Genomic DNA, 27,363 nt, shown 5'->3' with positions numbered 1-27,363 from the left:
AAATCTAATTTCTCACTATATGTCAAATCTAACAAGTTTCTATAGAGAACTTTGTAGCTTGTAGCTATCTTTGTCTTTTTTTATATGAGTTACTGATATAAGAGAGACATGGATTACAAATAGTCCTAATTATATAATGCAGGTCTCCTCTAGAAAATATCATGTTAGAAAGCCAATCTGGTAATACTAGCTGTTCTGAGAAATCTATCAGTTTATCAGTCCATTGCTGTTTCTTAGACTGAGCTATATGCATTATATTACTACCTTGTCACTCACCAATCTAGTCAAAGAAACACTTTAAGTCTGAGCATGTAACAGCAATATTCAGATTTGTTATGGTCATGAATGTAATAGGATAATAGCTGAGACTCCTATAAAAAGCAACATGCCAGCTGTCTGACATTTCTGGGAAATTACAGAACACATGCCAAGGTATAAACACAAGTTATCTATAACAACAACAATTCAACATTTCTTTTGTAACCTTGGACAGGTCTCGCTGAACTGAATATTCTAGGTACCCTGCATCAGACTGGTTGATGATGGCCACCCTGATGAGACAGCCTACTATGAGCAGGCAAGTGCCAAGTATACAGGTGCTGAGATAGCTATTAATTATCAAGGTTTGGGCCCTGCTGGCATTTAACATTAACCCAGGCTGTTATCATGCAATCAGTTAAAGATATGTTTTATGGAACAGCACAGAACATCAAATACATGGCAACAATGTTCCCAAGCTCTTTTTGATAAGGAAAAAGCTGTTCATCAATTATGAATAATAATTCTTAGGTTCCAGTCATATGTATTGTACATCTACTGCTAAGTCCATCTCCATTTGGTTTTATTGTAAGGGAATGTCCCAATGTATGTACAGTGGTTGCCAATCATTCCATTTCCAAACCATAACAACCCCAGTACAAAGCTTAAATGGAACATTGCTTAAGAGTAGGGGCACATTACACCACAGCAGTCCTGCTTAGATCTAGTAGAATATTTAGTAACATGATGATGCTTCCAAGAAACTCTGCCACTGAATAACAGTCTGAGGGAGAATTTTTCTTTCCATATTCTGTAACCTGCCAGGCCTCAAATGAAATCATGATAGTCTAGATCATAATCCAATATATGTGATATATAAAAATGTATCATTTCAATACATCAATTGAAATGCTATTTCAACATTTGCACAAACACTTGGTTTCAATGCTTTATGATTATCCCTGATAGTATCCATTGCTTGTCCAGGATTTATCTCCAAGTTTTAATATGGAATTGCTCTTTTAGTATGAAGACAATGCAGGCCAATAGGCCAAAATAACAATAAAATAGTATGTACGAATGGATATAAGGGTCACTCTGATGCACAGCAGCATGGATTGATGCTATTTCACACATAATTGCCCCTGACATCAGGATCAGCACAGTGATGGTATATAGTAGCCTCAAAGAGAACAATAACTAATAGACATGGCCAGACAGATGGATAAAGATTGGAGCCAACTAAAGATTTAAACCATCCTGATCATAACATAATCAGCTGGATGTTTCCATGATCACCAGTGCAATTATAAAGCAACTACTGAAGAAGGGGACGACAGAGAATGAGGTGGCTGGATGGAGTCACTGAAGCAGTAGGTGTAAGCTTAAATGGACTCCAGAAGATGGTAGAGGACAGGAAGGCCTGGAGGAACGTTGTCCATAGGGTCGCGATGGGTCGGACACGACTTCGCAACTAACAACAACAACAAACGGTGTTTTATTTCTTCCAAATCCAGAATTTTATTTTCTGTCTCCATGGGGGAGGGTTTAGAATAACTCAAACCCATAAAAATATTTAGTGAAAATCCTAGAACTCAGCAGATATTGAGTTTTGGTTGTAACCAAGTGATAGATCTCCATGACTCTTTCCAACTTCAGCTATAATTTAGAACCACAACTCCATGAATATATATATATATTTAATTTCTTTACTGTTACTTGTATGGCACCTATATTTATACAGTACCTTACTAACCAGTCATAATGACACTGAACTTAGCAGAGATCATATTAGCACAGACTTAGTGCTTTGCACGTGCCCACATCACAATATCTTTAAATTATATTCTTATATATTAATTACACACTATAAAGGGAAATATTTCCATCTTTATCTAAATTATGTATCTCTCTGTTTCTCTGTCTCTGTCTGTCTGTCTCTGTCTCTGTCTCTGTCTCTCTCTGTCTCTCTCTCTCTGTCTCTCTCTGTCTCTCTCTCTTTCTCTCTCTCTCTCTCTCTCTCTCTCTCTCTCTCTCTCTCTCTCTCTCTCTATATATATATATATATATATATATATATATATATATATGTATGTATGTATATATGTGTGTGTGTGTGTGTAAATTTTAGATTGCTAACACAAATATGAGCTGTCACTGTTGTGACTACTGCCTGTCGATGGCCTTCGGTTAGGCCGAAACAGGAAATAAAGATTTGTCCCATATTTGGGGCCTAGCAAGGTAATCTAAATAGTTAACAAGCATTTAACACACACACACACACACAAACACACACACTTGATTAAACTTAAAACTTTATTGCTATATGGTGCATTTATAATAAAGAAGCTATTTGTAGAAGAGCTTTAACAGAACCCCAATTACGGACAGGCTGGTGAAAGACTCTCCTGATATTCAGACCTCTGCTTAAAGTCTTTGGAGGAAAAATAGCGATAGTGAGTGAGTGAATGAATGTATGTGTGTATGAGTAAATTTAATTGGTTAGTAATGTAGCCATATTAAGACTAATGTAATATTAATTAAAAACCCATCTGAAATAATTAAGATATTGGTGGTTTTAGTCATGAAGTGAACATGCATTTTGAAAATCAATCTGTTATTGGGGTCTTTAAAAGAATGCTGTTATGCCCGTGAATCAGCCTGGTATAATGGTTAGGGCACAAGGATAGAAACTATGAAATTGTGGTTGTACTCCTGCCATAGCTACAAAGCCAACTGAATGACCTTAGGCCAATCTCTCTCTCTTAACTCTAGAAACAAGGCACTGGAAAATCGCTTCCAAATCTTGCCAAGAAAACTCCAGGGACTTGTCTAGATTATCACCAAAAGTAAAACAAAGAAACAAAAAAAACCCTGACTCAAAGGCACTCAATCAATTAATTAATTAATTAACAAAACTCTGCTTATAACCGTTCTTCCCCAGAAATGTTTAAATGCAGCTGTCAGCTGTCCCTGAAAAGAACAGGAAGAATTTTATTTACCTGTAGCAACTAGAAGTCCAGGGACTGTCTCTTTGCTTGAAATGCTGCCTGAAGTGTAAGGGTTTTCAGGGACTTGTAAATGTAAGTGCAAAGAACAGAAAGGCTGAAAGAATTGAGAAATCATTGATAAATTGACTTTGAGGATGTAGACTAGTTAATCCTCTTGATATCATAGTTTACATTTGCTTCATTCAAAAATAGTATCATCACCAACAACATCACCAACAATTCATTTCCAAAATAGGTTATTATCGGTTTTGTCTGCTCGTGTGGGTTTACACATGAAGGTAATATGAAAAGCATTCTGGTTTCTGTACAAATTATGGAAATAGTTATGGAAATCTCCTTCTCTAGAAATTTGCTAGACACCCAGTATTATTCAAGAGCTTTCTTCTCATGGATTTTCAATTGCAATGGCAGATAGCAGTTCAGATCATATGGTATGATTTTCTCCAGTTTGACTTTAGTGAAGTAAAATTACTAAATCAATTTGCCTTCTAAAGTTGGAAGTGTAACACTATATAATTAAATAATAATTCTTCAAAGCCCTCTTTTGGTAGGAAGCAATGAAATTTAACCTGTTATTAAATGTTCATAATAATTCCGTGAATAATTTTTTTGGGGGGAAGGTGAGATATTAATTGTACAGGGGTGGGTTTCAAGGAAATATTGCATAGACATCAATAAGATCCTTTTCTATTTAAACTTGGGAAATTGATCCAAAAATTAGAGTTTGGAAATTTTCTATCACTGACCAGCAGACAGTGAATGGGATCCCCTCTCAGGTCAGAATCTGGAGCCTGTAGCAAACGCCAGTCTCTTCCTTTATTGTAGGTGATAAATGTTTTTATTTGGTCTTCTACTTTCTTGTTAGCCAGCAATATGCCTTTGATCCCTGCTACCTAGGAAAAATGATAAGAAATGAAAAACCATATTGCAAGATTAGGCAAAGACAAGGCACAGCTAAGTATTACATAAACGTTTATTAGAAGTGTAAAGAATTGTTCAAAGCAAATGTATTCAACACAAGCAACCTTTTGTTTTGTTTTCTGACAACTATTTTCCTAAATAAAAATAAAAATGTCCCTTTGATAGTCCACATTGCACAAGCAATGGTATCAGACAACTTTAGGAGCTAAACAAGCTAAACAGAGATGAATGTGCATAACACATCTATTAGAGTAATTGTGCATGATTTTAATATTTTTCTATGTCATCTTTCTGATCAGAAGAAGAGCAATACGTTTGCATAATGCATTCTTTAGGATTCAAGTAACTATAAACATGAACTGAAGAATTAGATGCAAGTACCAGAAATGGAATAATTTTTAAAATGTTGCAATATACTGTAGGTTGGAGAAACAGATGATATATTATGCAGAAATACTGGAATTGTAAAAATTACATTGAGATACTGCTATTTCTCCCAATAACGCAGTATTTTAACAAATAATTTAAATTAAGGGAAACATAGAAGACAAAATTATTATCCTTGCAGTGAAGAGCTAACATACCCATTCTTGAAATATTTATGAAACATTCACAAAATTGCAAAAAAGATGCAAAAATATCCTAGTATTTAAGGAAAAAATGTTATTGAGACATTACTGATCATGTGCTTGTTGTTGATTGCAGAGTGGTCACAACAAGTATAAATTAGTTGGTAGTGGTGATTCTTTCACTTAATGGCTAGGGGTACAGAAATTGTGTCCAGGATGTGTCTCATCTGCTTGCACAACTGGGTGCCATAAAGATACAAGCAGCAGAAACTGGATTAGGTCAGTGACATAGCTGAATGCTGACTTGAGCAAAACCCATTTTTGTAGATCATGCAATATAATAACAACTGCAAAAATGTGCATTTTTAGCTATTTTCCTTCATAGCTGACAGTAGGTTTTAAGCTGCAGTCATCTAAACTACCAAATAAAGTTATGCTTGTAGGAAATACAGTCTGTAATTGAAGACTTCAAAGGATTGTGAAATTTGAAACCTAGATCCAGAGGTTTTCCAACTATTCCAGTCTTGAATAAGGTTGCATTTTCTCAAAAAACAAAAAATAAAAATAAAAAAATCCAAGGAATCTTTTATATTCATGACTAGCACTCGAAGATCAGATTGGGACCATGGCTTGGGGAATCTTTGCAGAAATCCATCTTGTCTGCAAATTGCAACTTTTTCTAGATCAGGATGCCTTTTTCACTGTCACTCATACCTTGGTTTGATCACATCTCTTCTGGACTATTCCAATGTGGTCTATATCAGGCTGCCTTGAAGACCACTTAGACGTTGTAGCTGGTCAAATATGCAGTGGATAAGTAATTATGGACATACATTGGTACTCCCATATAATAACTCTACTTTATGATCTTTTTTGGTTACCAGTGGGCTTGTGGGTATAATTCAAGCTGCTGGGTATCACCTTTAAGTCCCTTACAGCATAGGGTCATGTTACTTTTGGGGCTCACAATCTCCTATCAGATTTGCTCATCCAATAAGATCCAGCAGAGTCAGAATACTCTGGCTCAGGTCTCTTAAACAATACCCTCTTCTAACTAAATCTTCCTTGTGACTGTTTCTGCAATGAAATATTACTTCTTAGATATGGATAGCCCTGCTTTTCTCCAAGCATCAAAGCAGAGGATTCATGCAAGTTGTTAGTGGGTTTTGGTATGTTTTAATTATATTTTATAGCATATCAATTAATCAATCAGAATAGAGCTGGAAGGAACCTTGGAGGTCTTCTAGTTCAACCCTGTACTATTTCAAACTATTTCCACATTTGCAATAGCTTCTCAGCACTCTGGTAAATCTCAAATTCTATAAACTGTCAGTTTCTTGGAATCTTTGAAATGTTCAACATTAACTATTCTATACTTCATCAGCCTGATGCTCTGCAGATAATATTGAGAGTTCAGTTCTCAGAATTCCCAACCTAAATAGTGACCATTAATATATTGCTATAATTTCTGGGACTACTAAAATTATTAGTACATCTAGTTATGGAAGAGGGACGCGGTGGCTCAGTGGGTTAGGACGCTGAGCTTGTTGATCAGAAGGTCGGCAGTTTGGCAGGTCGAATCCTGAGTGCCGCGTAGCAGAGTGAGCGCCTGTTACTCGTCCCAGCTTCTGCCAACCTAGCAGTTCGAAAGCATGTAAAAATGCAAGTAGAAAAATAGGGACCACTACAGTGGGAAGGTAACAACGTTCCATGTGCCTTTGGCATCTAGTCATGCTGGCGACATGACCATGGAGACATTGTCAGACAAGCGCTGGCTCTTCGGCTTTGAAACAGAGATGAACACCGGCCCGTAGAGTAAGAAAGGACTAGCACGCACGTGCGGGGGAACCTTTACCTTTACCTTTTAGTTATGGAAGACTGGAGCAGGGATTGCATTTAATTTTTGAGACATCCAACAAAGAATATCAAAGATGAAATATAACTGATGTGTCTGCTTTTAGATCCCTCCTTCCCCACCAACTTGCCCCAGTTTAGCTCATTCTAAGAGAATATATATATATATATATATATATATATATATATATATATATATATATATATATATATATATATATATGGATCCTTGGTTTTTCGGGTTTTTCCCCACGTAGAACTAAAGGTGTGGGCGCAACGTTTCGACGGAGTCCCATCCGTCATCATCAGGCTTTAGCTTCCTTCTTCTGGGAGAAGCATGTGGCTGTTAGTTCCTCTTTTTTAAACTGCCAGAGGGGGTGTGTTCTGTGGAAGTGTGCTCTGATAACAGCCACATGCTTCTCCCAGAAGAAGGAAGCTAAAGCCTGATGATGACGGATGGGACTCCGTCGAAACGTTGCGCCCACACCTTTAGTTCTACGTGGGGAAAAACCCGAAAAACCAAGGATCCACATACAGGCACCCGCGAAAACCTCAGAAAACATATATATATATATATATATATATATATATATATATATATATATATATATATATATATATATATATATATATATATATATATACACACACACACATATATATATATATATATATATATATATATATATATATATATATACATATATATATATATATATATATATATATATACATACATATATATATATATATACATATATATATATATATATATATATATATATATATATATATATATATATATATATATATATATATATATATATATAGTATTTGTCAAGGCTTTTTGAAAGCACCTTGCTAATTAACTCTTTCATTCCTGTTTTGGCCTTATATATATATATATATATATATATATATATATATATATATATATATATATATATATATATATATATATATATATATATATATATATATATATATATATATATATATATATAATTTATTCCACAAATCAACTCACCGAATTACCTTTCATACTGGCAGAAAAATGAGAAAACATCTCATAAAAAGGGCTTTTTTTAAAAAAAGAAAATGAATGTAATTTTAAGTACAGTAAATGTTTCTCACAAAGGCTTCTATCATTGCCCAACTATAGAGGCCTATTTTGGAAATTCTACAAGGGAAGTGAGTGCAAAATATCCTATCAAAAAACAAATTGCCTTTTAAAAGCGCATAAGAGAACTTTAATCTCATCTCCAGAGAAATTCCATTTTGGCAGCAGAACTCCTAAAACCTTTGCTTCCCCCACCCCCCGCATCATAGGAATTTCACAATCACATTTTATACTTCTTTATTGTACAGACATTGCTGGCTTCTGCTATAACTGATTCTGAACCATGCTCTTAATAAAAAGAAAGGGATATTTATTACAAAAACTCCAGCTCTCGTAAATCTTGATTAGATCTCAATGTCCCCTCTATTTGTGTGTGTGTGTGTGTGTTACTGTTTGTGTGATTGTGTGCATGTGTGTGTATAAATATTTATTTATTTAAAATATTATATACCATTCTTCAAAATCAGAACAATACCTGAAACTAGAGCTTAGTTACTTTCCTGATCTTTATATTAGCCAAACACAATCCTGTAAAATAATGTTGCTATTAAATAGGATAGCCGACATATCAAAAAGAAAGAATAAAAATGACAAAAAAATTATGGTCCACCACAATATGTTACCTAGAGTGTGTGCATGCATGTGCATGCACAATATACAGTATAAGGTTGAAAAAGATTTATATAGTCTGAATATATGTGTATATGTGTCCATGCATCCATCCATACATATGTATATGGGTGTATATATGTTTCTGTGTATATAGGTTTTTTTTTCTCGTTAGACTGCGAAGTAGGAAGAGGAGAGACTGGATCCTTTGCTCCTGTGCCTCTAAGCTACATAGCCAAGTAACAATGCAGAAATTGTTTTAACTTCTGCATTTTTTAACTTTTAATTTAATTTAAGAGATAAAAAGATTTATCTGTTTTTACACAATGGAGTAAGGGGGAAAATGCCAGGTGAGACAATCCTGAAAGATAGGATCTACTAGGCTGCTATCCATAAGCATAGGGAAGGTTTAGGATTGGATGACTCAGAAAAAATGAAGTTTTGAGACTGCAGCCCTTTCAGAGTTTAGCTATTCCACTACAGATATGAATAAATGTTTCTGGTATAATAAAATAATTGGGAGCAAGAATTCATTTTTATATTCTGAAAGTGTTTAGAGATGTCTCAATAGATATGGCTCCATCTTCATTTCTTCTTGTAATAGCAGCAGTCTTTTCAATTAAATACCAGGAAGTGAGTTTTACTTTTATAAGAGGACAAGTTGCCTCATTATGACTTTGGATGCATACCTCATAAAGATCAATGATAACATTCCCTTCTAGTCCTCGGTTGCTCTTAACATTCTCCAAGGCTAATGTAAAATAGACTCCACGAACATCAGAAATATAGAGATTGTATGTGTCATTTTGGTTCCATTCCTGAACTGCAGCAAACACCTGATTCTCATCTGTGCTGATAATATGCATGTCCTGTTAAGGAGGATAAAATACTTATTACTTCCAATCTTTATATTTCTTTGCCCTTTGGGACACAAAGAAATTATCATGCCTTATGCCACTGCAGGGGAAAGATCATGAGTTATGAATGATGTTAAACCATTTCCCATTAGACCAAGTCAATAAATTATGACATTCAGGTATTCTTATTTGTATGTTTCTTAATTTTAAATTGGCTGCAGGGTAGTCAATGTGGAAGAAGAACACAGATTCCAGAATCTTTTAAAAAGTTTTATCCTACTTCATTTTTTATTTATACACTTGCACCTTTTTATTGCTCTTCAAAGATTTGTAGCTTCAGAGCCTAAAGGTTTCCTTTGGCCAGCAAGAGACAAAACACAACTGTCAAGCTAACAAAGACATTGAGCCTGAGCCTACTTTTTGGGTAACAGGCAGTAACAAAGGTGATCAATTTTTAATACATCCCATTCTTAAATTTAGAGTTTCTATCAACGTAACTCCTAGCTATAGATTAATTTAGTAAAAAGAAGAGCTATCAAAGCCAAATGTCTCCAATAAAAATGCTACTTCCTGTGGGTATAATTTTACTACTCAAAGAACTATTTCAGTAGAAGATCACAAATGCACTGTATCCATTGATTTCCAGTTGCTTTCAAACACTGTCAACCAGTTGTATGCTTGTTGTCAAGCTGAAATCAAAATATTAGTTATTAACATAACATTAAAGCTGCTCACCAACATATAGCCAATAAGCTTTGGTAGGTATTGTGTGAGGTAAAGAAAACAAGGATTCTGAAGCATTTGGATGGTGAATCACATATCGGCACGCTAGCCATAATTTATTAGTTATAGAAATTATAGAAATATGACAAAATATTGTATTTTGTGTATAATAATGTGAGAATCAAATACTTCATTCTTATTTTTGTAGTTGTTGAGATACATTTACCTTTGGTAGTGAATACTTGGGTAATTTTATCTGAGTAAAGGGTTCCCTTTTGTAAGACACATAGTAATTTGCTCTCCCACTGGAAGTCACCTGGGTACAGACACAAAATAATACAATTAATATTCATTTAACATATACCCTATTATTCCATAAGCAAACCTGAAGGCATTTTGCAATTGTAAACCAAAATTGCAAACCAATTGTAAAACAAAATTATTTTATAACGACATTTAAGATACTATAAATGTCTGTAGAACGGCATCAAATTAAATTGTTAACCAACAATTACATGGCTCTAGCATTTCATGTCTAAACAGCAGTTCCAAAGAAAGATTTAGCAAAGTTGGGGGTGGAGATAGAAGGCTGTTGCACCAAACTCAACTGGCTTTTAAGAAAACTCCTCTTCCTCTGAATTAGTTCTAGAAAGATTGCTTTATAAATTGTTCTACCAACTACTGAAGCCAGACTAAACTGGGGAACTATTTGGTAGAACAAATTATAAAGCAATGGGTTTCTAATGTTAGAAATTGCTTGCTGCCAGCTTGGATTTCTTAAGAACAAGGCATACTAAATCAGTCTGATCTCTCTTTTTGAGAGCAGCCATTCTAGTCAATAACAATAAAATATATATAGTTGCCATGCTATATCCATATATTTAACAGAGTATTAAATAACAATGGAACAACAAGAAAAGTAAAGTGCATTGAAAATTGAAATATGACGAGGCATATACTTTCAGTAAAATAATCTCTTTGACATGTTCTTGAGGGCTTACATATCAAACCCTGATGTTAAAATAAACCCAAAGTACAGACGTGGTAATACCACCTTGTAAATAGTTCCATCCAAATTAAGTATCCTTTTCATGTTTAAAGTTATTTTAAACAACAAGGCATACTTCCACAACTTGCCATACAAAATTTATTTATTAAATTTATATACTGCATGTTCCCAATGACAAGGTGTAGCACTTTCCAGTGAAAAAGCATAGACGTTCATTGTAACAGTAATCATATGCAAGCCTAATGCAATATCCTTTGTAGAAATGTAAGATTTATTCATATTTAACAGAAATATGGAAGGTTGAAAATAAAACTCAACATTTAGAATGCACATCATTTTGTTAAAAAAAATCATTTCCCAAAATTATTGAGTTTAATAGCACTGCCACCCAGATATAGAAGAATGATCCAGCTTGATTAACTCAACTCCTTTTTAGTCAGTTAGTAGAGGAGGGTTCCAATCTTTTATGACCTCTACAGTTATTCTAAGGAGAAGTATTTAAGGGAGTTTGCTTCTTCATTCTTTTAAGTTTAGGGCTGAATTACTTCATTCTCTTATAGTGTTTTTGTTTTGTCTACATTAGAGTAAGTGAATGGGAGATCATTAGCTAAATAGACTGGTAATATTGACAGATAATTTAAGAAGAAAAAATAGCGGGTGAACAATGAGGTGTCAAGAGATAATTAGACAGCTTTTCAGATCTTTGGGGTTAAATTCTTGAGACTTAGCCAAGTTGCATACTAAAGCAGTGAGGTTTGAAAGTGGTTTGCCATGCCTTCCCATAGCTTTAAATACAATACATGGCTAACAGAACTGGCTTTAGTCAGGGGCAAGACCCATTTATTCAATTTAGCTAGCTGGAAAGGACTCCTGGTATTATTATGTCCCATATACTTAAGCTTTTCATTGTAGCAGATATTTTTATATTAACAAGGAAATTTGCCCTAATTAACATAAATTTTCCATCTTCCTTTTTTCTTATTTCTAGTATTAGTGCAAGCAAAGTAGAATCTTATTCTATATTCTTGGGAGAAAAAAAAATACTGTACTAAATATAAAAGATGCCTATTATAAATTAGAGAATGGCTCTCATATATGCCCATAATACACTAAGAATACTAAAGAAGGTTTTTCATTTAGAAAAAAATATTAAAATAGTTTCATTTTATTAAAAATAAATATTTGTCAAATGGATAGTGCGCTATGTGTCAGTACTCTATAAGAAATACAGAAAGTTTTGTCAAAGTAATAAAATTAAACTTCATTTTTAATAAAGCTTGTCAAACAGCAGTTTGGTTGACTAACTGAATCACAATTTACATTTTACTTTTTTTCTGCATCCACAATAAATAAAACAAAATACCACAAGATTGGGCCTCTTGGCATATGAAACTACCTAAATATACAACAATTGTCATTCTCACATTTCCTTCTTCAAAAAAAAAAATCCAGTGCAATTTCATTAAAATAACAAGGAATTCAAAGCAATTTATAACATAAAAATACAATTGAAAATCAGAACCACCAATAATAACAGAACATAACAGCTGCCTCTAAAGATTGCATTTTGTGCAAAATTCAGCAGACCATATATTGGTCGATAGTTGCCACTTTGCCTATTGTTTTATGGTAATTTTGTATTTTTATTTTGTATCTTCTATGTTTTTATATTTTATAATATGAAATGCAAGAACTCATTTTTTACCTACTGTTATATAAAATCAATAGATAAATAAACAAGCAAAGAAATACATAGATAAGCAACAGAAAAGCAAACAATTTTTTTAAATTTTAATTCCATTTATATCCCGCCCTTCTCCGAAGACTCAGGGCGGCTTACAAGCTTAGCAGTAGCCTTCATTCTATGTATATGCCTGCTTATTAGGGCTTTCACACACCCCCCAAGCGGCATTATTACAAAGTCAGCTTAATTGCCTCCAACAATCTGGGTCCTCATTTTACCTACCTTGGAAGGATGGAAGGCTGAGTCAACCTTGAGCCTGGTGGGATGCGAACCTGCACTAATTGCAGGCAGCTGGTGTTACTTAAGGAGGCATTAGCCCACTGCTCCACCAAGGCTCTTTTATGTGAGACTGCAGAACCCTCACTTCAACTACTTTTTAGTCAAATTGTGCAAATTAAAAATTGAAGAGTACCAAAATCAGTTGATACTTATCATATTAAAAATCCTAGATTGTTGTATTTTGTTTTAAACATTTAACTCTCCAAATAATTCATTTCAAAATGTGAAGTTTATAGATAGAAGTGATCAAGAATTGACAAAATAATATAAAATTTGCTTTGATTCAATCTTGATTTTTAATGACCTCAGGAACATACTAATCATATAGTAGATTTTTATTCCCTCTGATAGATGGAAATGGACACTTATTATATCATCAAGCCCAAACCACTTTTATGTTCTATAAATCAAATAGAGTTTCAATAGAATTGCCAAAGATGAGGTAGGAAAATTCTCACCTCTCAATTTTACCCTTTTAACTAGTCCTTACTCTTGCAGAAGTATATAGCAGTTGCCAACATAATAATTACCTGTGCATGAAAACAGAGTTACAGATAGCTTTTCCATTTTCAGATTGCTGGCTCCAAATAAACGGAATACCAAATTCTGTTTGTATAGACCAGATACCACTTTGCACAGACCTACAGTCATCATGGCAGAAATTAAATCCGGAATTATCTGATCATGAATATGGAAATTTCCAGGACAAAAGAACTAAAATAGTCATTATCACTTCAGAAATTACTCCACTAAGGGAAATATTTATGCAGTAGGATGGTGAGTATGTCATGGTGTCCCTGTACTACCCCTGCCACCCAGTTGCATCATCAGCTATTCAAAATTGGTGAGCTGCAAGATGGAAGTTTGGTCAGTGAAACGGAATTTTTATATATTCATACCACTACCACACTTTCTAGCCCTGCCATGTTGTATCATAGAGCCCAATGGGTAGAGGTGGTCCTGATTTTCTCCTTCCTTCTCCTTTAACTAAGTTTTTAGACACATACCAGGTCAACATGTTCATCCATGATTACATCATGGATAACATTTTTTTATCAGTAGCTGACCTGGCAATAAGCAGTAGGTGTTTAAATCACGGAGCCCAATACAATTTCCTTGCTTAGATTGCAACCAAAAAAGCCAAATAACAGTGTGTCCTCTTTTCCCTGCAATTACCAGGTTGCACCGTCATGCTATTTTTTCCTGTCAGTGGTTACATCAGTATTTATTATATTCATGTTCTATTCTTCCTAACCCAAGAGAGGGCAATCCTACAATGGAACAGTGGTTATTCTATAAGTCCTAATAGAAAAATATACTGGGAGACAACAACATCTTTTATACTTTGCTTTCATTGACTAAAATCCTTCAGTTCCATTCCAAGAGATTGACTTTGATAGAAGCTCGCTGTTACAGCTATTGACTGATGGCTACTTTCACTAATTAGGATGCTGCATGAAAACACAGTCACTCACGTTAAGTTCAATAAACATGGCTATCTTACTGCTGATACTCCAATTAGCTGAGGAGTGAAACAGAGTCGCATTTTAGCTTCTCCACTGTATAATATTTATACAAATTAAATGGTTGCTACTCTTACCAAAAAGGAATTTCATCATAGGCAGCTATTTGGCAATGTTGTTTCATTGCTTACAAAGACAAAGGAGAAGTTTGCAAATTTTACCACAATTGTGTAAAGAGGAATAGCTTACAATTAATTACTCTTAAGATCGAGCTTACTGGCTCAAACTTCTATTTTCCATTAGCCCATTGGCCCTACTAATTCTCTCTAATGACTTCATGTCACTAATTCTCCCTGGTGACTTTGCATCAAGGTGGAAAGTAAAAAATAATAGCTGACCTGCATTATTGCAGCCTTTCTATCCATTCTTTGCCAACTCTAAGCCTAGAAAAGTGACAGCTGAGAGATTTGCCAAAGATTGTTCAATACTGCATGTCAGAGAAACTTGAACATTATAGACAGTCCACAAGGGTGAGCTACTTCTGGGAAACCTTTAAAATCTGTTAAGAATCTGTTTAATCTCGTTTGCTCAGCACACTGTAGAGCCTACTTTAATATTATACCCTTCACAGTATTGGATGGAAGGTTTCCTAAAACTCCATTTAATGAAAGAAATTTCCCTGTGGCCAGAATACACCTGAGACCTTATACACGTATTTCTTCATGGTCCCTTCTTCAAGAACCTACATACTGGTATGTCTGTACCAACTCCTAGTAGAAACTGAACTTTCAGTGATGGAGAGGTGGTTTATTTTCTACTCTCAGATTATAACTCTGCTATTACAAAGCATGTTTCTAAACTTATTTGCAGCAATTGCTATTAGAAGGGTTAGAGTCTATTCTGTTGCTTTATTATATTTTTTTCTCTTTTATTTACTTCTTAACCAGCTAAATCTATATTGTAGTTTTATCGCTCTTATTTTATTTGAGCTTGCTTTGATGTATTGTTTTAGGGTAATAGCTATTTTGTGCCTATTGACTATTAAAAAAAATCCTTTTCTATTCTTCCAATCTTGCCAATTTCTAGGCCATACTTATGAATGAAACTAGAAAATTGAAGCATTTTCTTCCTTTAGAACAGACGTGGGGAACAATAGCCCATTTATGGCTTGTGGACTTCAACTCCCAGAATTCTGAGCATGGCTGGCTCAGAAATTCTTGGAGTTGAAGTCCACAAGTCATAAAAGAACTATCCTTCCCCACTCTTTTCACTGGTAACTTTGCTAGGTCAAGCTTGCAATTTTTATGCCAGTTAGCAGTCAATGGAAATTCTGCAAATTGGTTTCTACTGTATGCAATTTAAGCAGTCCTGGTCCTGGAATAACAGTTTTTGTTTTCCCTGCTTCTTTCATGCAATTTTCCATTATAATTTCTTCATTTTATAAAATAAACAAGCAAGCAAATGAGAAATTACTCCCATATCATTAGCAAATAGAAGAAAAGGAGTTTTGGTACCAAAAACAAACAACAACAAAAGATTTTCAAAAATTACAAAACTTTGAGGACTTACATCACCATGAGAACTGACAACTATTTTCAGAGTCCACTTATAGAAATTTTTAAGTGACTATTCCCAATTATCTAGCTCAAAGACAGTTTAAAAGAACAACAACACCTAATTGAATGCAATGATTGGATTTTGCCTGAACAACCATGAAAAGGCATTGTTTTAAGGGAATGGAGAAGAATCCATAATCTGGAAAAGGAATATCAAAATCAGATTTTCTTTTATAAATTTGTTTACTTATTCTGAGTATCTTTTTAGATATTGGCTTAATAAAATTTTGGGGGAGATTATTCCAAATATAAAACTCTTATGTTTCTAAATTATAGTATCTTTGAAATAAAATATAATATCTAATTCTATGACAAAAATATTTTATCTATTTCTGAATGCTTTCCTTCATTTTGAATTTTTTTCATTAAACTGAAAGAAAAAATATCAGAAATTAAATAGAGCATTTCTCCATTTCTGTTAATATGTATTAACAACCCTATTTTCAAAATAAAAAACATCTCTCTGGTGCTCTGCAGCCTTCCTGGCTTCTCATATTTTAGTTTTATCACAAATTCACCCCATGAAGCTTTTTCAATTCAGGAAGAAGGAAAAGCCAGAAAAGCTGAAGAGTGATGAATAAACAAGTAGCACAAGATCAGTATCTTCTACCATATATTAGCAATAAAATAAGGTCAAATTTAACAGTCCATCCAAAACATTCCTAAGGAAATTTAAAGCATCCTAAAAACAAGGTTAAAAAACCATTTCTTCTCTGAGAAGGAAAAGTAATAATGGGAAATCAAAATTTCTCTAACCTTATGTCCTCTAGATCAGATGGGTTCACAACATAGTACTTGATCAAACTGTGTCTCTGAAACTTTTAGCCCTAATATGACTAAGGGCATCAGGTTGGAGAAAGCCAGGGAAATGATTCCAGGTGAGTTGTATTGACTACTTAAACTCATCCTTCCCTACCTTGGTTTGAAACAAATAACCACAAACCTTATTGCTGATGGATGGGTCAAATGATCTGAATTAGGACTAGAGATATGGGATTTTATATTTTGTATTTTTATATGATACCATTTTATTAGATTAGATTTTTTAATGGACCATGGAAACATTCAACATTAACATTCTAAGCACTGAAATTTTTATTCTGTAGTACTTACTGTAAGAAGTATGTATGGTTTATGAAAGTACAATAAAGTTCCCTGTTATATCCAACCTTTTCCGCCTTTTAAGATTTCCAGTAAAGCACAAAAAATCTCTATGTAGATAAGGTTTTTTTTTTCTTTCTTAGACATTCAGTCTGTTGTACTACTGTAGCATCAATAATACACTCAGCCATCATATTATCTCTAAGACAAGTGGCACATATCTATAGATAAGCTGTCATTCAAAAGTGCCACTGAGACATTCCACAATGCTACCTTTCACAGAAGGACTGAAAAAAGATTCTCCTTTTGGAGCCAAGGTTTTTGAACTACAAACATTTTATCATTAATGCTGCAGTGAGCCACACTTAATAAAGACATATATGAGTGAAATGTTTTGTCTGGAGCTAGCAGGAGATACAAGAACAAGTCCTCTGTCTGAAGACTTGAGCACCAATCCTCCATTGCTAGGATAAATTACAGCCCTATTTTCTTCAGTGACTGCTATATTATAAATCAGGACTTTTTTTTTCTTCAAAGGCAAGATAGAGAGAAGTATCAAGTCCTACATTTTACTAGAAACCCTCTTCTTTTCAGTTCTCCTGACAGATTTTCATTCCCCAAATCCCAGTCCTGCACTATTCTAATCTTATACAAAGGGAAAGGCTTTTGTAAAAGAACAAATCTTAGAAAGGACATGGATTACTACAGGGTAAAGTCTGGAGAAGTCTTCATTCCCTTACTTCTCCTTTTGTTCAATGCTCCCTAGAGGGATAAAATTCCTACTGTGGAAAGATAGAACAATCATGTAGACATTATGTTATTAGATTATTTAGATTATAAACCCAATCAGTGTCACAACACTGAACATAAGGGGAAAGGGTTGATTCTGACTGAGGTTCCAAGCATATCTATAAGACATTCCAAGCTGGGAAGTCAATTGTTCTTTTTTCTGAATAATTGCACAGGTTATTCTGCACCTTTAAACTAACATGGACTGGGAAGATACCATATAAATATTCAGCCTGCCACCTAAAAGAAAAATAAGAAAATCTCCATGTTGATTTTTTTCTCTAGCTAAAGTCACTGAAAAAAATAAACTGCATCAACTAGATGATTTGCTCTGACCATTTCTCTTTCCTTGAAAACTTTTATTTATTCCAGCAATCTGTTTGACACTTCAGAATCCAAACCTCTTTAATGGAGAAGTTATTGTGATCACTTAAGAAGCTGAGACCTGCTGGAATCCTCCTTGCAGTTCCAGTCCAATGGAAGTAGACAGGTTTTCAAAAAATTGAAATTAGCCTCTCCAGGCTATTAAAAGCACAGCCTTCCTTAGCCCCCAAATAGAAGGTAGTGGGTTCAGGAAATGAAGCTCCACTGACCATTGATCAGGTCCCCCTTTCTCTCTTTCTCTCACTCTGCAAATATTCCTATCTCAAATTTTCATGAATAAGATGGAAATGTATACTTGACGTCTATTCTTCCCATCAACCCCTTATCTATTATTTATGTGTACACTGTATGTAAGTTGTCTTTCAGCCCACTTTTCCTTTTTTTTCTTTCTCTTTCAAACATTTGTTATTTAAAGTCCCTCTTTTACTCTCCTTTCTCTTGCCTCTATTTCCCTTTCTCCCTTTTAGTGCCAAAAAGGCTTATACACAGCATGTATTGGAACTTTTCTCTACCCTAAAAATTGCATTATACACGCTGTTCCATTGTTATCCTCCAAGGACTGCTCATTGGTATTCCCTCAACACTGCTTAAATGCTACTTCCCTACTGAGTGGCATTTGCCCAATGATTGTTACTTTGCCCTTATTGCCATTTCACATTAACTGTTAATGCATCCCCCTAAGTCTTCATGAATGTTTTTCATGTTTGCTGTTCCCTCAGTACCGCTTACGATTGAAAGACTATTTTCTCATTGAATGCTACTTCTCCAGTGACTAGTGTTTTCTCTTTCACTCTCATTTCCCATTGAAATACTTTTATTGTGTTCTCCCTCAATAAAAACAACTGCATTTTCTAAGTTTTATTTGGTCACCATTTTTGAGTTCCATATTTGCTCTGCAAGGTAGAGCTATTAAGTTCTCTTTGGTCTTTATCATGGAGGATCCACAACAATCGTGACTGAAACTGTTGGAAGAACTAGATAAATATGGAGAAGCCGCTGGGCTGGAAATAAATAAGGGTAAAAATAAATGATTGTTAAAAATATGACAAATAAACAGAAAGAAAACTTGGCTAGGATTATGGATATACAAATAGTTAAGAAGATAAAATATCTAGGAATTACTATTATGGCCAGAAGAAGAAGACAATTATGACAAAATAGTGAAACAAATAAAAGAAGACCTGGAAATACGGGGAAACTTGAGCCTTTCACTGTTAGGGAGAATTGCTGTCGTAAAAATGAATGTACTACCTAAAATCTTATTCTTGTTCCAAAATATTCCTATACAACTTGATCAAAAATTTTTTTGGAACCTGAACAAATTGACACTAAATTTTATATGGCAAGGGAAAAAACCAAGGATTAAAATGAAACATCTGCAAGATGTTAAAGAAAATGGGGGTTTTGGACTACCGGACTGGGAAACATGTTATCACGCAGCAGCTTTAACCTGGATTAGAGAATGGATAATTTTAAAGAATAAAAGATATTATTAATTTTAGAAGGCCATGATCTGCAATTAGGCTGGCACCCATTCCTATGGAATGAGAAACAAGGGCTATATCAACATTTTCAAAACCATCGGATTAGACAAGTGCTACTTAAAATTTGGAATAAAATTAGAAAACAAAATTACATTAAAGTACCAGTCTGATTGTCCACCCTTGAAGCAATAGTTTACCCAAATTTGTTTAATTTGGAAAACAGTACTACATACAAAGATATTACAAATGAAGTGGGAGAATTGAAATCTAGACAGGAACTAGAACAACAAGGGATAAAATTGGAATGGTGGGCTTACCTACAGATACAAAAACGATAAGGGAAAGATAAGAAAGAGTGGGGGATAAATATTCAAGAAACTGCATTGGATAAAATTTTATTGGGGCCAGATGAGAAACAAATAAGGAAATTGTATAGTTTGCTATTGGGGTATAAAATGATTGAGGAACAAGTTAAAGAACCAATGCTGATATGGGCTAAAAATTTGGGACATGGCATTGATCTTGATATATGGCACACTCTCTGGGATAGAAATAAAAAGATAATGCTGGCCTCAGCTTATAAAGAAAATTTATATAAAATGTTTTACCGGTGGCATCTCCCCCCAGCACAATTAGCCAAAATGTACCAGACAATATCCCCTAGCTGTTGGAAGTGTTCCGAAAAATTAGGTACTTATTTTCATGTTTGGTGGTCCTGTAATAAGACACAAAAGTATTGGCAAAGGATATGGTTATGGTTAGAAGAAATATCAGGATGGAGAGTAGATTATAGACCAGAATTTTTCCTACTAGGCATAACAACAGAAAAGCATACCAAAGAAGAATTTTATATGATGATACACATCATCACAGCAGTGAGAATGACGTTGACCCAGAAATGGAAAAATAGTGAAATACCGGACGAGAGTGAAGTGATAAATAAAATTTGGGTGTGCGCAGAAATGGACAAGTTAACTTTGGAAATTAAAAATAAAGATTAGTCAGATTACTACAAAATTTGGAATAAGTTTTACCTATGGTGGGAACAGAAAGGAAGGTCTCAATAGAAATATACAGGATGCTGATTTCACATATTACTAGAATAAGGTGGTTGATAATATTGAATATTGTATAACTGTATATAAATGATATGTATATAAAGTGTACTGTATATATGTATATAAAACACAAAAATGATGTAAGACAAGAAGGAATGTCAGACCGTTAACACCTTGTCCAAAGTTTTAAATAATAAAATTTTCAATAAAAAAGAATTTTTTAAAAAAAGTTCTCTTTGGATAAAAGATCTCATTTGTATACTAGTCTCTGCTAGATAGTCCCTACAGAACAGAATGGCAATGAATGCACCCGTTTGCATCTATCACTAAGTAATATTTCATGACCACTTCAGTATATGTGAGGATATAGCAATCACACAGATACTATCCTGTTTGTAATATAACCACACAGTGGATGCCAATGTATAAAAGTATTTCTTTATTGCTGGCCTTCCTGAAAGCTCTCAAACTTGTTTGACCAATAAGCTTGGAAATGTTTTACTCTCTGTATATTGTGTTTTCTCAAAAATAAGACATAGTCTTATATTTTTTGGGTGGAGGGACTAAAAGACCCATTAGGGCTTATTTTAGGGGGATGTCTTACTTTGTGGCTACCCGCCCACTCCATCCCACCATCTGGTTGTCACCATGAGCTGAGGTGAGGCAGGTGGAGGAGTGGCACATGCCTCACACCCACATACGTCAGGGCCCCACAGCCAGGCCACTCCCTGTTTGGCGACCTCCCCCCACCTGTTCAATGACCCGGCTGCCCACCCATCTCTGGGTGGGTCTTATTTTGGGGAAAACATGATGCTTTGTTGCCATGTTGTCATTTTTCTTTTTATCTTGCTTTTGTTTAATTTAAATTATGATTTTAATGGTTTTGTCTACTTTGTTTTTATTCTGTATGCCATTTACCACTATAAAGTGAAACTGGTGTCTATACAAGAATGATAAACAATTGAACAAAATTGCATTAGTATTCAAAGATAGCAAATAAGGATTATTTCATTTATTTTATTTGTTAAATTTGTTGTCCATTTATCTCACCCTGGATCTATCCTAGAGTAGAATGTAAACAGAAAAGAAATAAAATAATAGAGCAATAAAATAAACAACGAAATAGAACACAAGAATACATCACTAACCATACCTCAATATGATTCACAGCAAAAGAGGCAGAAAAGTGGAAGAGTGATTTTGATGGATTTTTAAAAAAGAGAAATCAGGTGAAAAAGGTCAAACCAAGGGTCCCTAGCAGTTTGACTAGAATTTGAAAAAAAAATTAAAAATAGAATATTTGGGATAAAGCAAAACATTTGTTGGGAAGACAATTTTAGAGATTTGAATAATAATGAGAGTAGTTTGGTGTTATGATTAAGGCATCAGGCTGTAAATTGGGAGATCATGAACTGTACTTCTGCCTTAGGCACAAAGTCAGCTAGGTGACCTTGAACCAGTCCCTCTCTCTCAATTCTAGGAAAAAGCCAATAACAAATCATTACTAAACAACTTGTTAAGGAAACTGTAGGGATGAGTCCAGACAGTTGCCAGAAGGCAAAAGTGACTCAAAGACACACACAAACACACACATACAAAATAATAATATGTCAAAAATAGATTTATAATTTATGCTACAAAATGTATTGCCCAAGTGAAACTTGTTGAAAAGGAAATCATAAATCCAACTGAGTTGAAAAATGGCAACTATGCAGACAATAGATTGGAATAGAATAGAATAGAATAGAATATAATAGAATAGAATAGAATAGAGTAGAATAGAATAGAATAGAAGAGAAGAGAAGAGAAGAGAAGAGAAGAGAAGAGAAGAGAAAACAGAGTTGGAAGGGACCTTGGAGGTCTTCTAGTCCAACTCGCTGCTCAGACAGGAAACCCTATACTATTTCAGTCAAATGGTTGTCCAATCTCTTTTTAAAAACTTCCAGTGTTGGAGCATTCCCAACTTCTGGAGGCAAGTTGTTAATTGTTTTAATTGTCAGGAAATCTATAGATAGATTAACTGGAAAAATGTTAAAATATTGATGTAGTTTACTTATGGACTGACTATGCAATTTGTTCAATGCATACCTAGATTGCAATTTTGCCTGATGATCAGAAATATGTCATTATTGTTTTCCATGCAGAAGGAAACATAGCAAAAGAAATGTAAAAAAAACCTAACGTGAACTTGTAGAAAAGTGTTAAGCAATATGTTGATTCACCAACTAAAAGAACTAACAATGAATAAAATAAGGAAGTGCAGTGAAGCATACTTGAGGTAGGGGAACACGGGCCAAATTTTTACTCTTTAGCAGGTCACTGAAAAATGTATAAATGTGAGAAGGAAAATGTTGCTATGTTTATTGATTTAGTGGAAATTTATGACAAATATTCTCATATAGGAATGTTTTGGATGAGACATAATTAAAGATTAGTTGCTGAATACATGAAAATAAACAGTGAATTGTGAATAATAATTCACAATAATTAGTGAGTTGTTCGAAACCATGCAGAAAACTAAGACAAGGATGTGTGTTGCCTCCTTGGTTGCTTAACATATATATTAAAACTGGTTTAATCAATTCTTGCAATTCTTGCATTAGTGACATTAGTGGAATTTATTGATTGGAGATTAGAATGCATGTGTATTTTTATATGCAGAAAATGCTGTGATGTTGGCTGAGAAATGAAATAATTTGCAATGAATGTTAAACAAATTGCATGAGAAAAAAGAAGTAAATTGTTCTAACATTAGAAATATGTTGATTGAGAAAGTAAATGAATATAAATTCATATGGTATTTGTGTATTGTGTTGGAAATGGCAGACTGACATGTTTTTTCTGTCAAACTCAAGATAAAAAATGGAAAGACCAGGAAGATGATGTGACCAAATGCACACTAAATATATATGGCAAAAAGCTAGTGAAAATAGATGAAGATATGTACCTTGGTAGAATATTTACTAAAGATAACACAATGAATGCAGAACTTTTTAGAAAGACAAAGTTAGTGAGTAGGATGTGATCTGCTGCAAGTAATGATATTTGATCAAAGAAGCAACAATATTAAAAATGCTTCTGCTGGCTTTGTTTTAAGGAAATTGTAATTGGTTATATCAGGACAAATACAAAAATTAAATTACATGAAACTGGTTTAGGTTATTTAAAAAGAGATCATTTCAAAAATGAATGAATGATGAATAGATAGAAAAGAAAAAAACAAATGGCCCATGTAAAAAAAAGCATGTTGAGTTGGTTTAGTCATGCAAAGAAAGTGAATGACGGTCAAGTAGCAGGAAAAAAATATGAAGGAAGAGGGCACTGAGAGAACTGAACATCATTAAATAGAATTTATGAGATCCTAAGAATGAGAGGCAAAAGCATTTTAAAGGCAATGTGTAAAACACTGTATGGATATGGTGGAAATATGCTGCTCAAAAAAATAAAGGAAACACAAGATAAGACATCCTACTATTAAATACAGTACATTGTGTTGTTTAAGTGTTCCCTTTATTTTTTGAGCAGTATAGTTTGGAAGTATAGAAAGATATGGAAAGTATAATGAATAATGTTGATATAAACTAAATTTGGTTATATTTCCCTTACGTTTTCTCCACTTTTGCTTTTATTTTGCTTAGTATTTCTTCGTTTTAGTGCTTCATGCTATGAAAACAAATAAAGCAATGGGCAGGTGTATATGTTTAATATATTTGTATCCTACCTTTCAACGAATAGAATAGAATAGAATAGAATAGAATAGAATAGAATAGAATAGAATAGAATAGAATAGAATAGAATAGAATAGGGACCTTGGAGGTCTTCAAGCCAGGGCCCCTGCTCAAGCAGGAGAACCTATACCATTTCAGACAAGTGACTGTCTAGTCTCACCTCCAGTGATGGAGTGCCCATGATTTCTGAATGCAAGCTGTTCCACTGGTTAATTGCAGCCCACATGAAAGTCTTTCCTTATTTAATCCTCACCATAAAAATCCAACAAAACAGTATTGCTTGAGAAATAGTGGCTGGTCCAGTTTCTTTGACAATAAAGTGCTGGTTTGAATCTCAGTCTCTCTAGCCAACTCCTTAATCCTCAGTCCTATTGTTTCTCTGATTGCTTAATCTCCTTCTATGCCAACTCATCCTGCTACAATGGTCACAAAATGGGAGAGAAGCAGTTGAAGGTGGGACAGTCTGAAAGCAAAATGTAGATCTGCAGGATCTGGTAATCTAAAGATTACCATGTCTACTTTATAACAAGTAACATGTGCTCAATGTACAGAGCTGTAATTATTCCAAATTTTCTACTTCTGACCTGTTCTACTGCAACATATTGCATCTCATCTTTTGTATGTAGCAAAAGATCTAAATGATTATAAAGAGAAATGGGAGATCATTCTTAAGATTCAGGGGGAAAAAAACTCTGACCAAATCAACCTTAGATTTAGCCAGGAGTTTCATCAAGGGAATAAAATAAAGCTTTAGCTGATAGGGCCAATTTGGTGCTTGTCTCAGCAAGGAAATAAAGTAGCCTTTGCATGATTGACCTCCCTGGTAATATATATCACAGGAAATCATCAAAAACTTCATTAAAGCTTTCTTTAGTAATAGAGTTGGGAAGAATCATTTTTAATTTATTTTAATGAAGTTTTCCTATAAGCAAACTTGCCTATACTGAATTCTTGGTATTATTGCAACTTCCAGCCCTCTACCCTTTATTTCATATTTGATTAATGTCATTTAATTATTTCCCCTGTGCTCATTCATCATGCTTAACCCAAAATTAGTTGGGTTTGTGTTCTGCCTTTCTTTCTCTCTGCTTACTGATAGGCTCATTAATCTGTAAGGATATGGGGGGGGATGACTGTTGACATTCCATTTAATGATTTTAATTGGGAAGTTGGCCAATTGACACCATTCCTTTTTTCAAATTGTTTATTATCTCTCTTGTTCCCTTCCCACACACACTCCTCCATTTCACTTGTCCATCTCCATATCATGCCATGTTTATGCTGTACTTTATTGTTATTTTTTCCTTTGATTCAGAGTAATAAAAATGAACCTTTCCTCCTCAATGGAAAATCAAACACAAATATCATGGTCTCATTCAGAGTCACTTCATTTAAAGGAACAGCATAATTTAGACAGAACACACAGAAAAGAATTTCTCAAGGAGAGTCATATTAATCACCAAGGATGTATCCAAAACTGAAGAATACTTCAATAGGGTTGAGTGATTTATATGACAATTATGATGTGAGTCAAAACATCTGAAGTGGTTCCAATATTTAATTTAGTTTTCAAGTGTATTTAGAGTATATAATTCGTGCTGATTCTTAATGGAATAACTCACTTTAAGCAGTTGGGGGAAATGAGGAAATGTACAAAAGACTTCTGCTAGAAACCACTTGGCAGCAGAAACCTAAATATCTCCACAGCTGTTTTGAGGATAAAAAGAATCTTCAAGAATTTAGCCATGTCACGCTTCAAATAGGCCAAATCTAAATTCTATTCTATTTCATATATATATACTTAAATGCAATTTTATATATATTGAATTAACAAGTTAATTACAATTCAAAATTGTATTTAGAAGTCAAACTCCAGCCTTTGAGATGCGATTTGGTCCTTGCAACCTCAGGTTGTGTACCTCTTCTTTAAAGGGAGTGCGGTGGCTCAGTGGGTTAGGATGCTGAGCTTGTCGATCAGAAGGTCGGCAGTTTGGCGGGTCAAATCCTGAGTGCCGCATAGCAGAGTGAGCGCCTGTTACTCTTCCCAGCTTCTGCCAACCTAGCAGTTCGAAAGCACGTAAAATGCAAGTAGAAAAATAGAGACTACTACGGTGGGAAGGTAACAGCGTTCCGTGCACCTTTGGTGTCTAGTCATGCCAGCCACATGACCACGGAGATGTCCTCAGACAAATGCTGGCTTTTTGGCTTTGAAACAGAGCTGAGCACCGGCCCCTAGAGTCGGAAACAACTAGCACGCATGTGTGGGGGAACCTTTACCTTTACCTTTTATGGATGAAACTAGAACTTATATATTTTGAGATAGGATTATGGAATCAATAAAATGCAGTAGTCCTCAAACATACCTGTTCTGATTAATTGAGAACTTTTAGCATTTTACTATTGTTGCTGTTGTTCCAGGTAGTCCCTGACTTACAATCATTATTCAGTGATCATTTGAAGTTACAGTGGTGCTGAATGAAAGGACTTATGACCTGTGTCTGAAGTTATGTCCATTAAAGAGCCCCTATAGTGATATGGTCAAAATTCAGGCGCTTGGCAATCTGCTTGCACTTATGGTTGCCTCAGAGTGCTTCAGCTACCCAACTATTTCCTGCTCCCATTTATTCCTTTTGATTTCCTTCCATCATCTTCTTGCTCTCACTGCAGATGAGGCCTACCTGATCTTACTACAGGACCAGGCTGACATTGGCTTTGCACCGCAAAAAGAGAGAGAGAGAGAGAGAGAGAGAGAGAGAGCTGCAGCACTCCAAAGCCCCTTTGCAAAA

General features: G+C 34.5%; 1 protein-coding gene across 1 annotated transcript in view; it reads right to left on the bottom strand.

Moving 5' to 3' along the window:
* LOC310640779 (VPS10 domain-containing receptor SorCS3-like) overlaps positions 1-27,363 on the bottom strand; it is a gene marked incomplete at its 3' end in the record, with an annotated part of 510,250 nt that overhangs the window by 97,554 nt on the left and 385,333 nt on the right. Inside the window, exons 8-11 of the mRNA XM_083363297.1 lie at positions 10,149-10,238; positions 9,032-9,211; positions 4,016-4,162; positions 3,261-3,363 (exon numbers count right to left, since the gene is read on the bottom strand). Of these exons, the coding sequence (XP_083219423.1) occupies positions 3,261-3,363; positions 4,016-4,162; positions 9,032-9,211; positions 10,149-10,238 (520 nt within the window). The remainder of the gene's footprint in view (positions 1-3,260; positions 3,364-4,015; positions 4,163-9,031; positions 9,212-10,148; positions 10,239-27,363) is intronic.

This window comes from Vipera ursinii, assembly GCF_947247035.1.
Source record: "Vipera ursinii genome assembly, chromosome: 5".
NCBI classification, from domain to species: domain Eukaryota; kingdom Metazoa; phylum Chordata; class Lepidosauria; order Squamata; family Viperidae; genus Vipera; species Vipera ursinii.
Note: the sequence above shows the minus strand (reverse complement) of the source record. Positions and strands in the feature narration are given on the sequence as shown.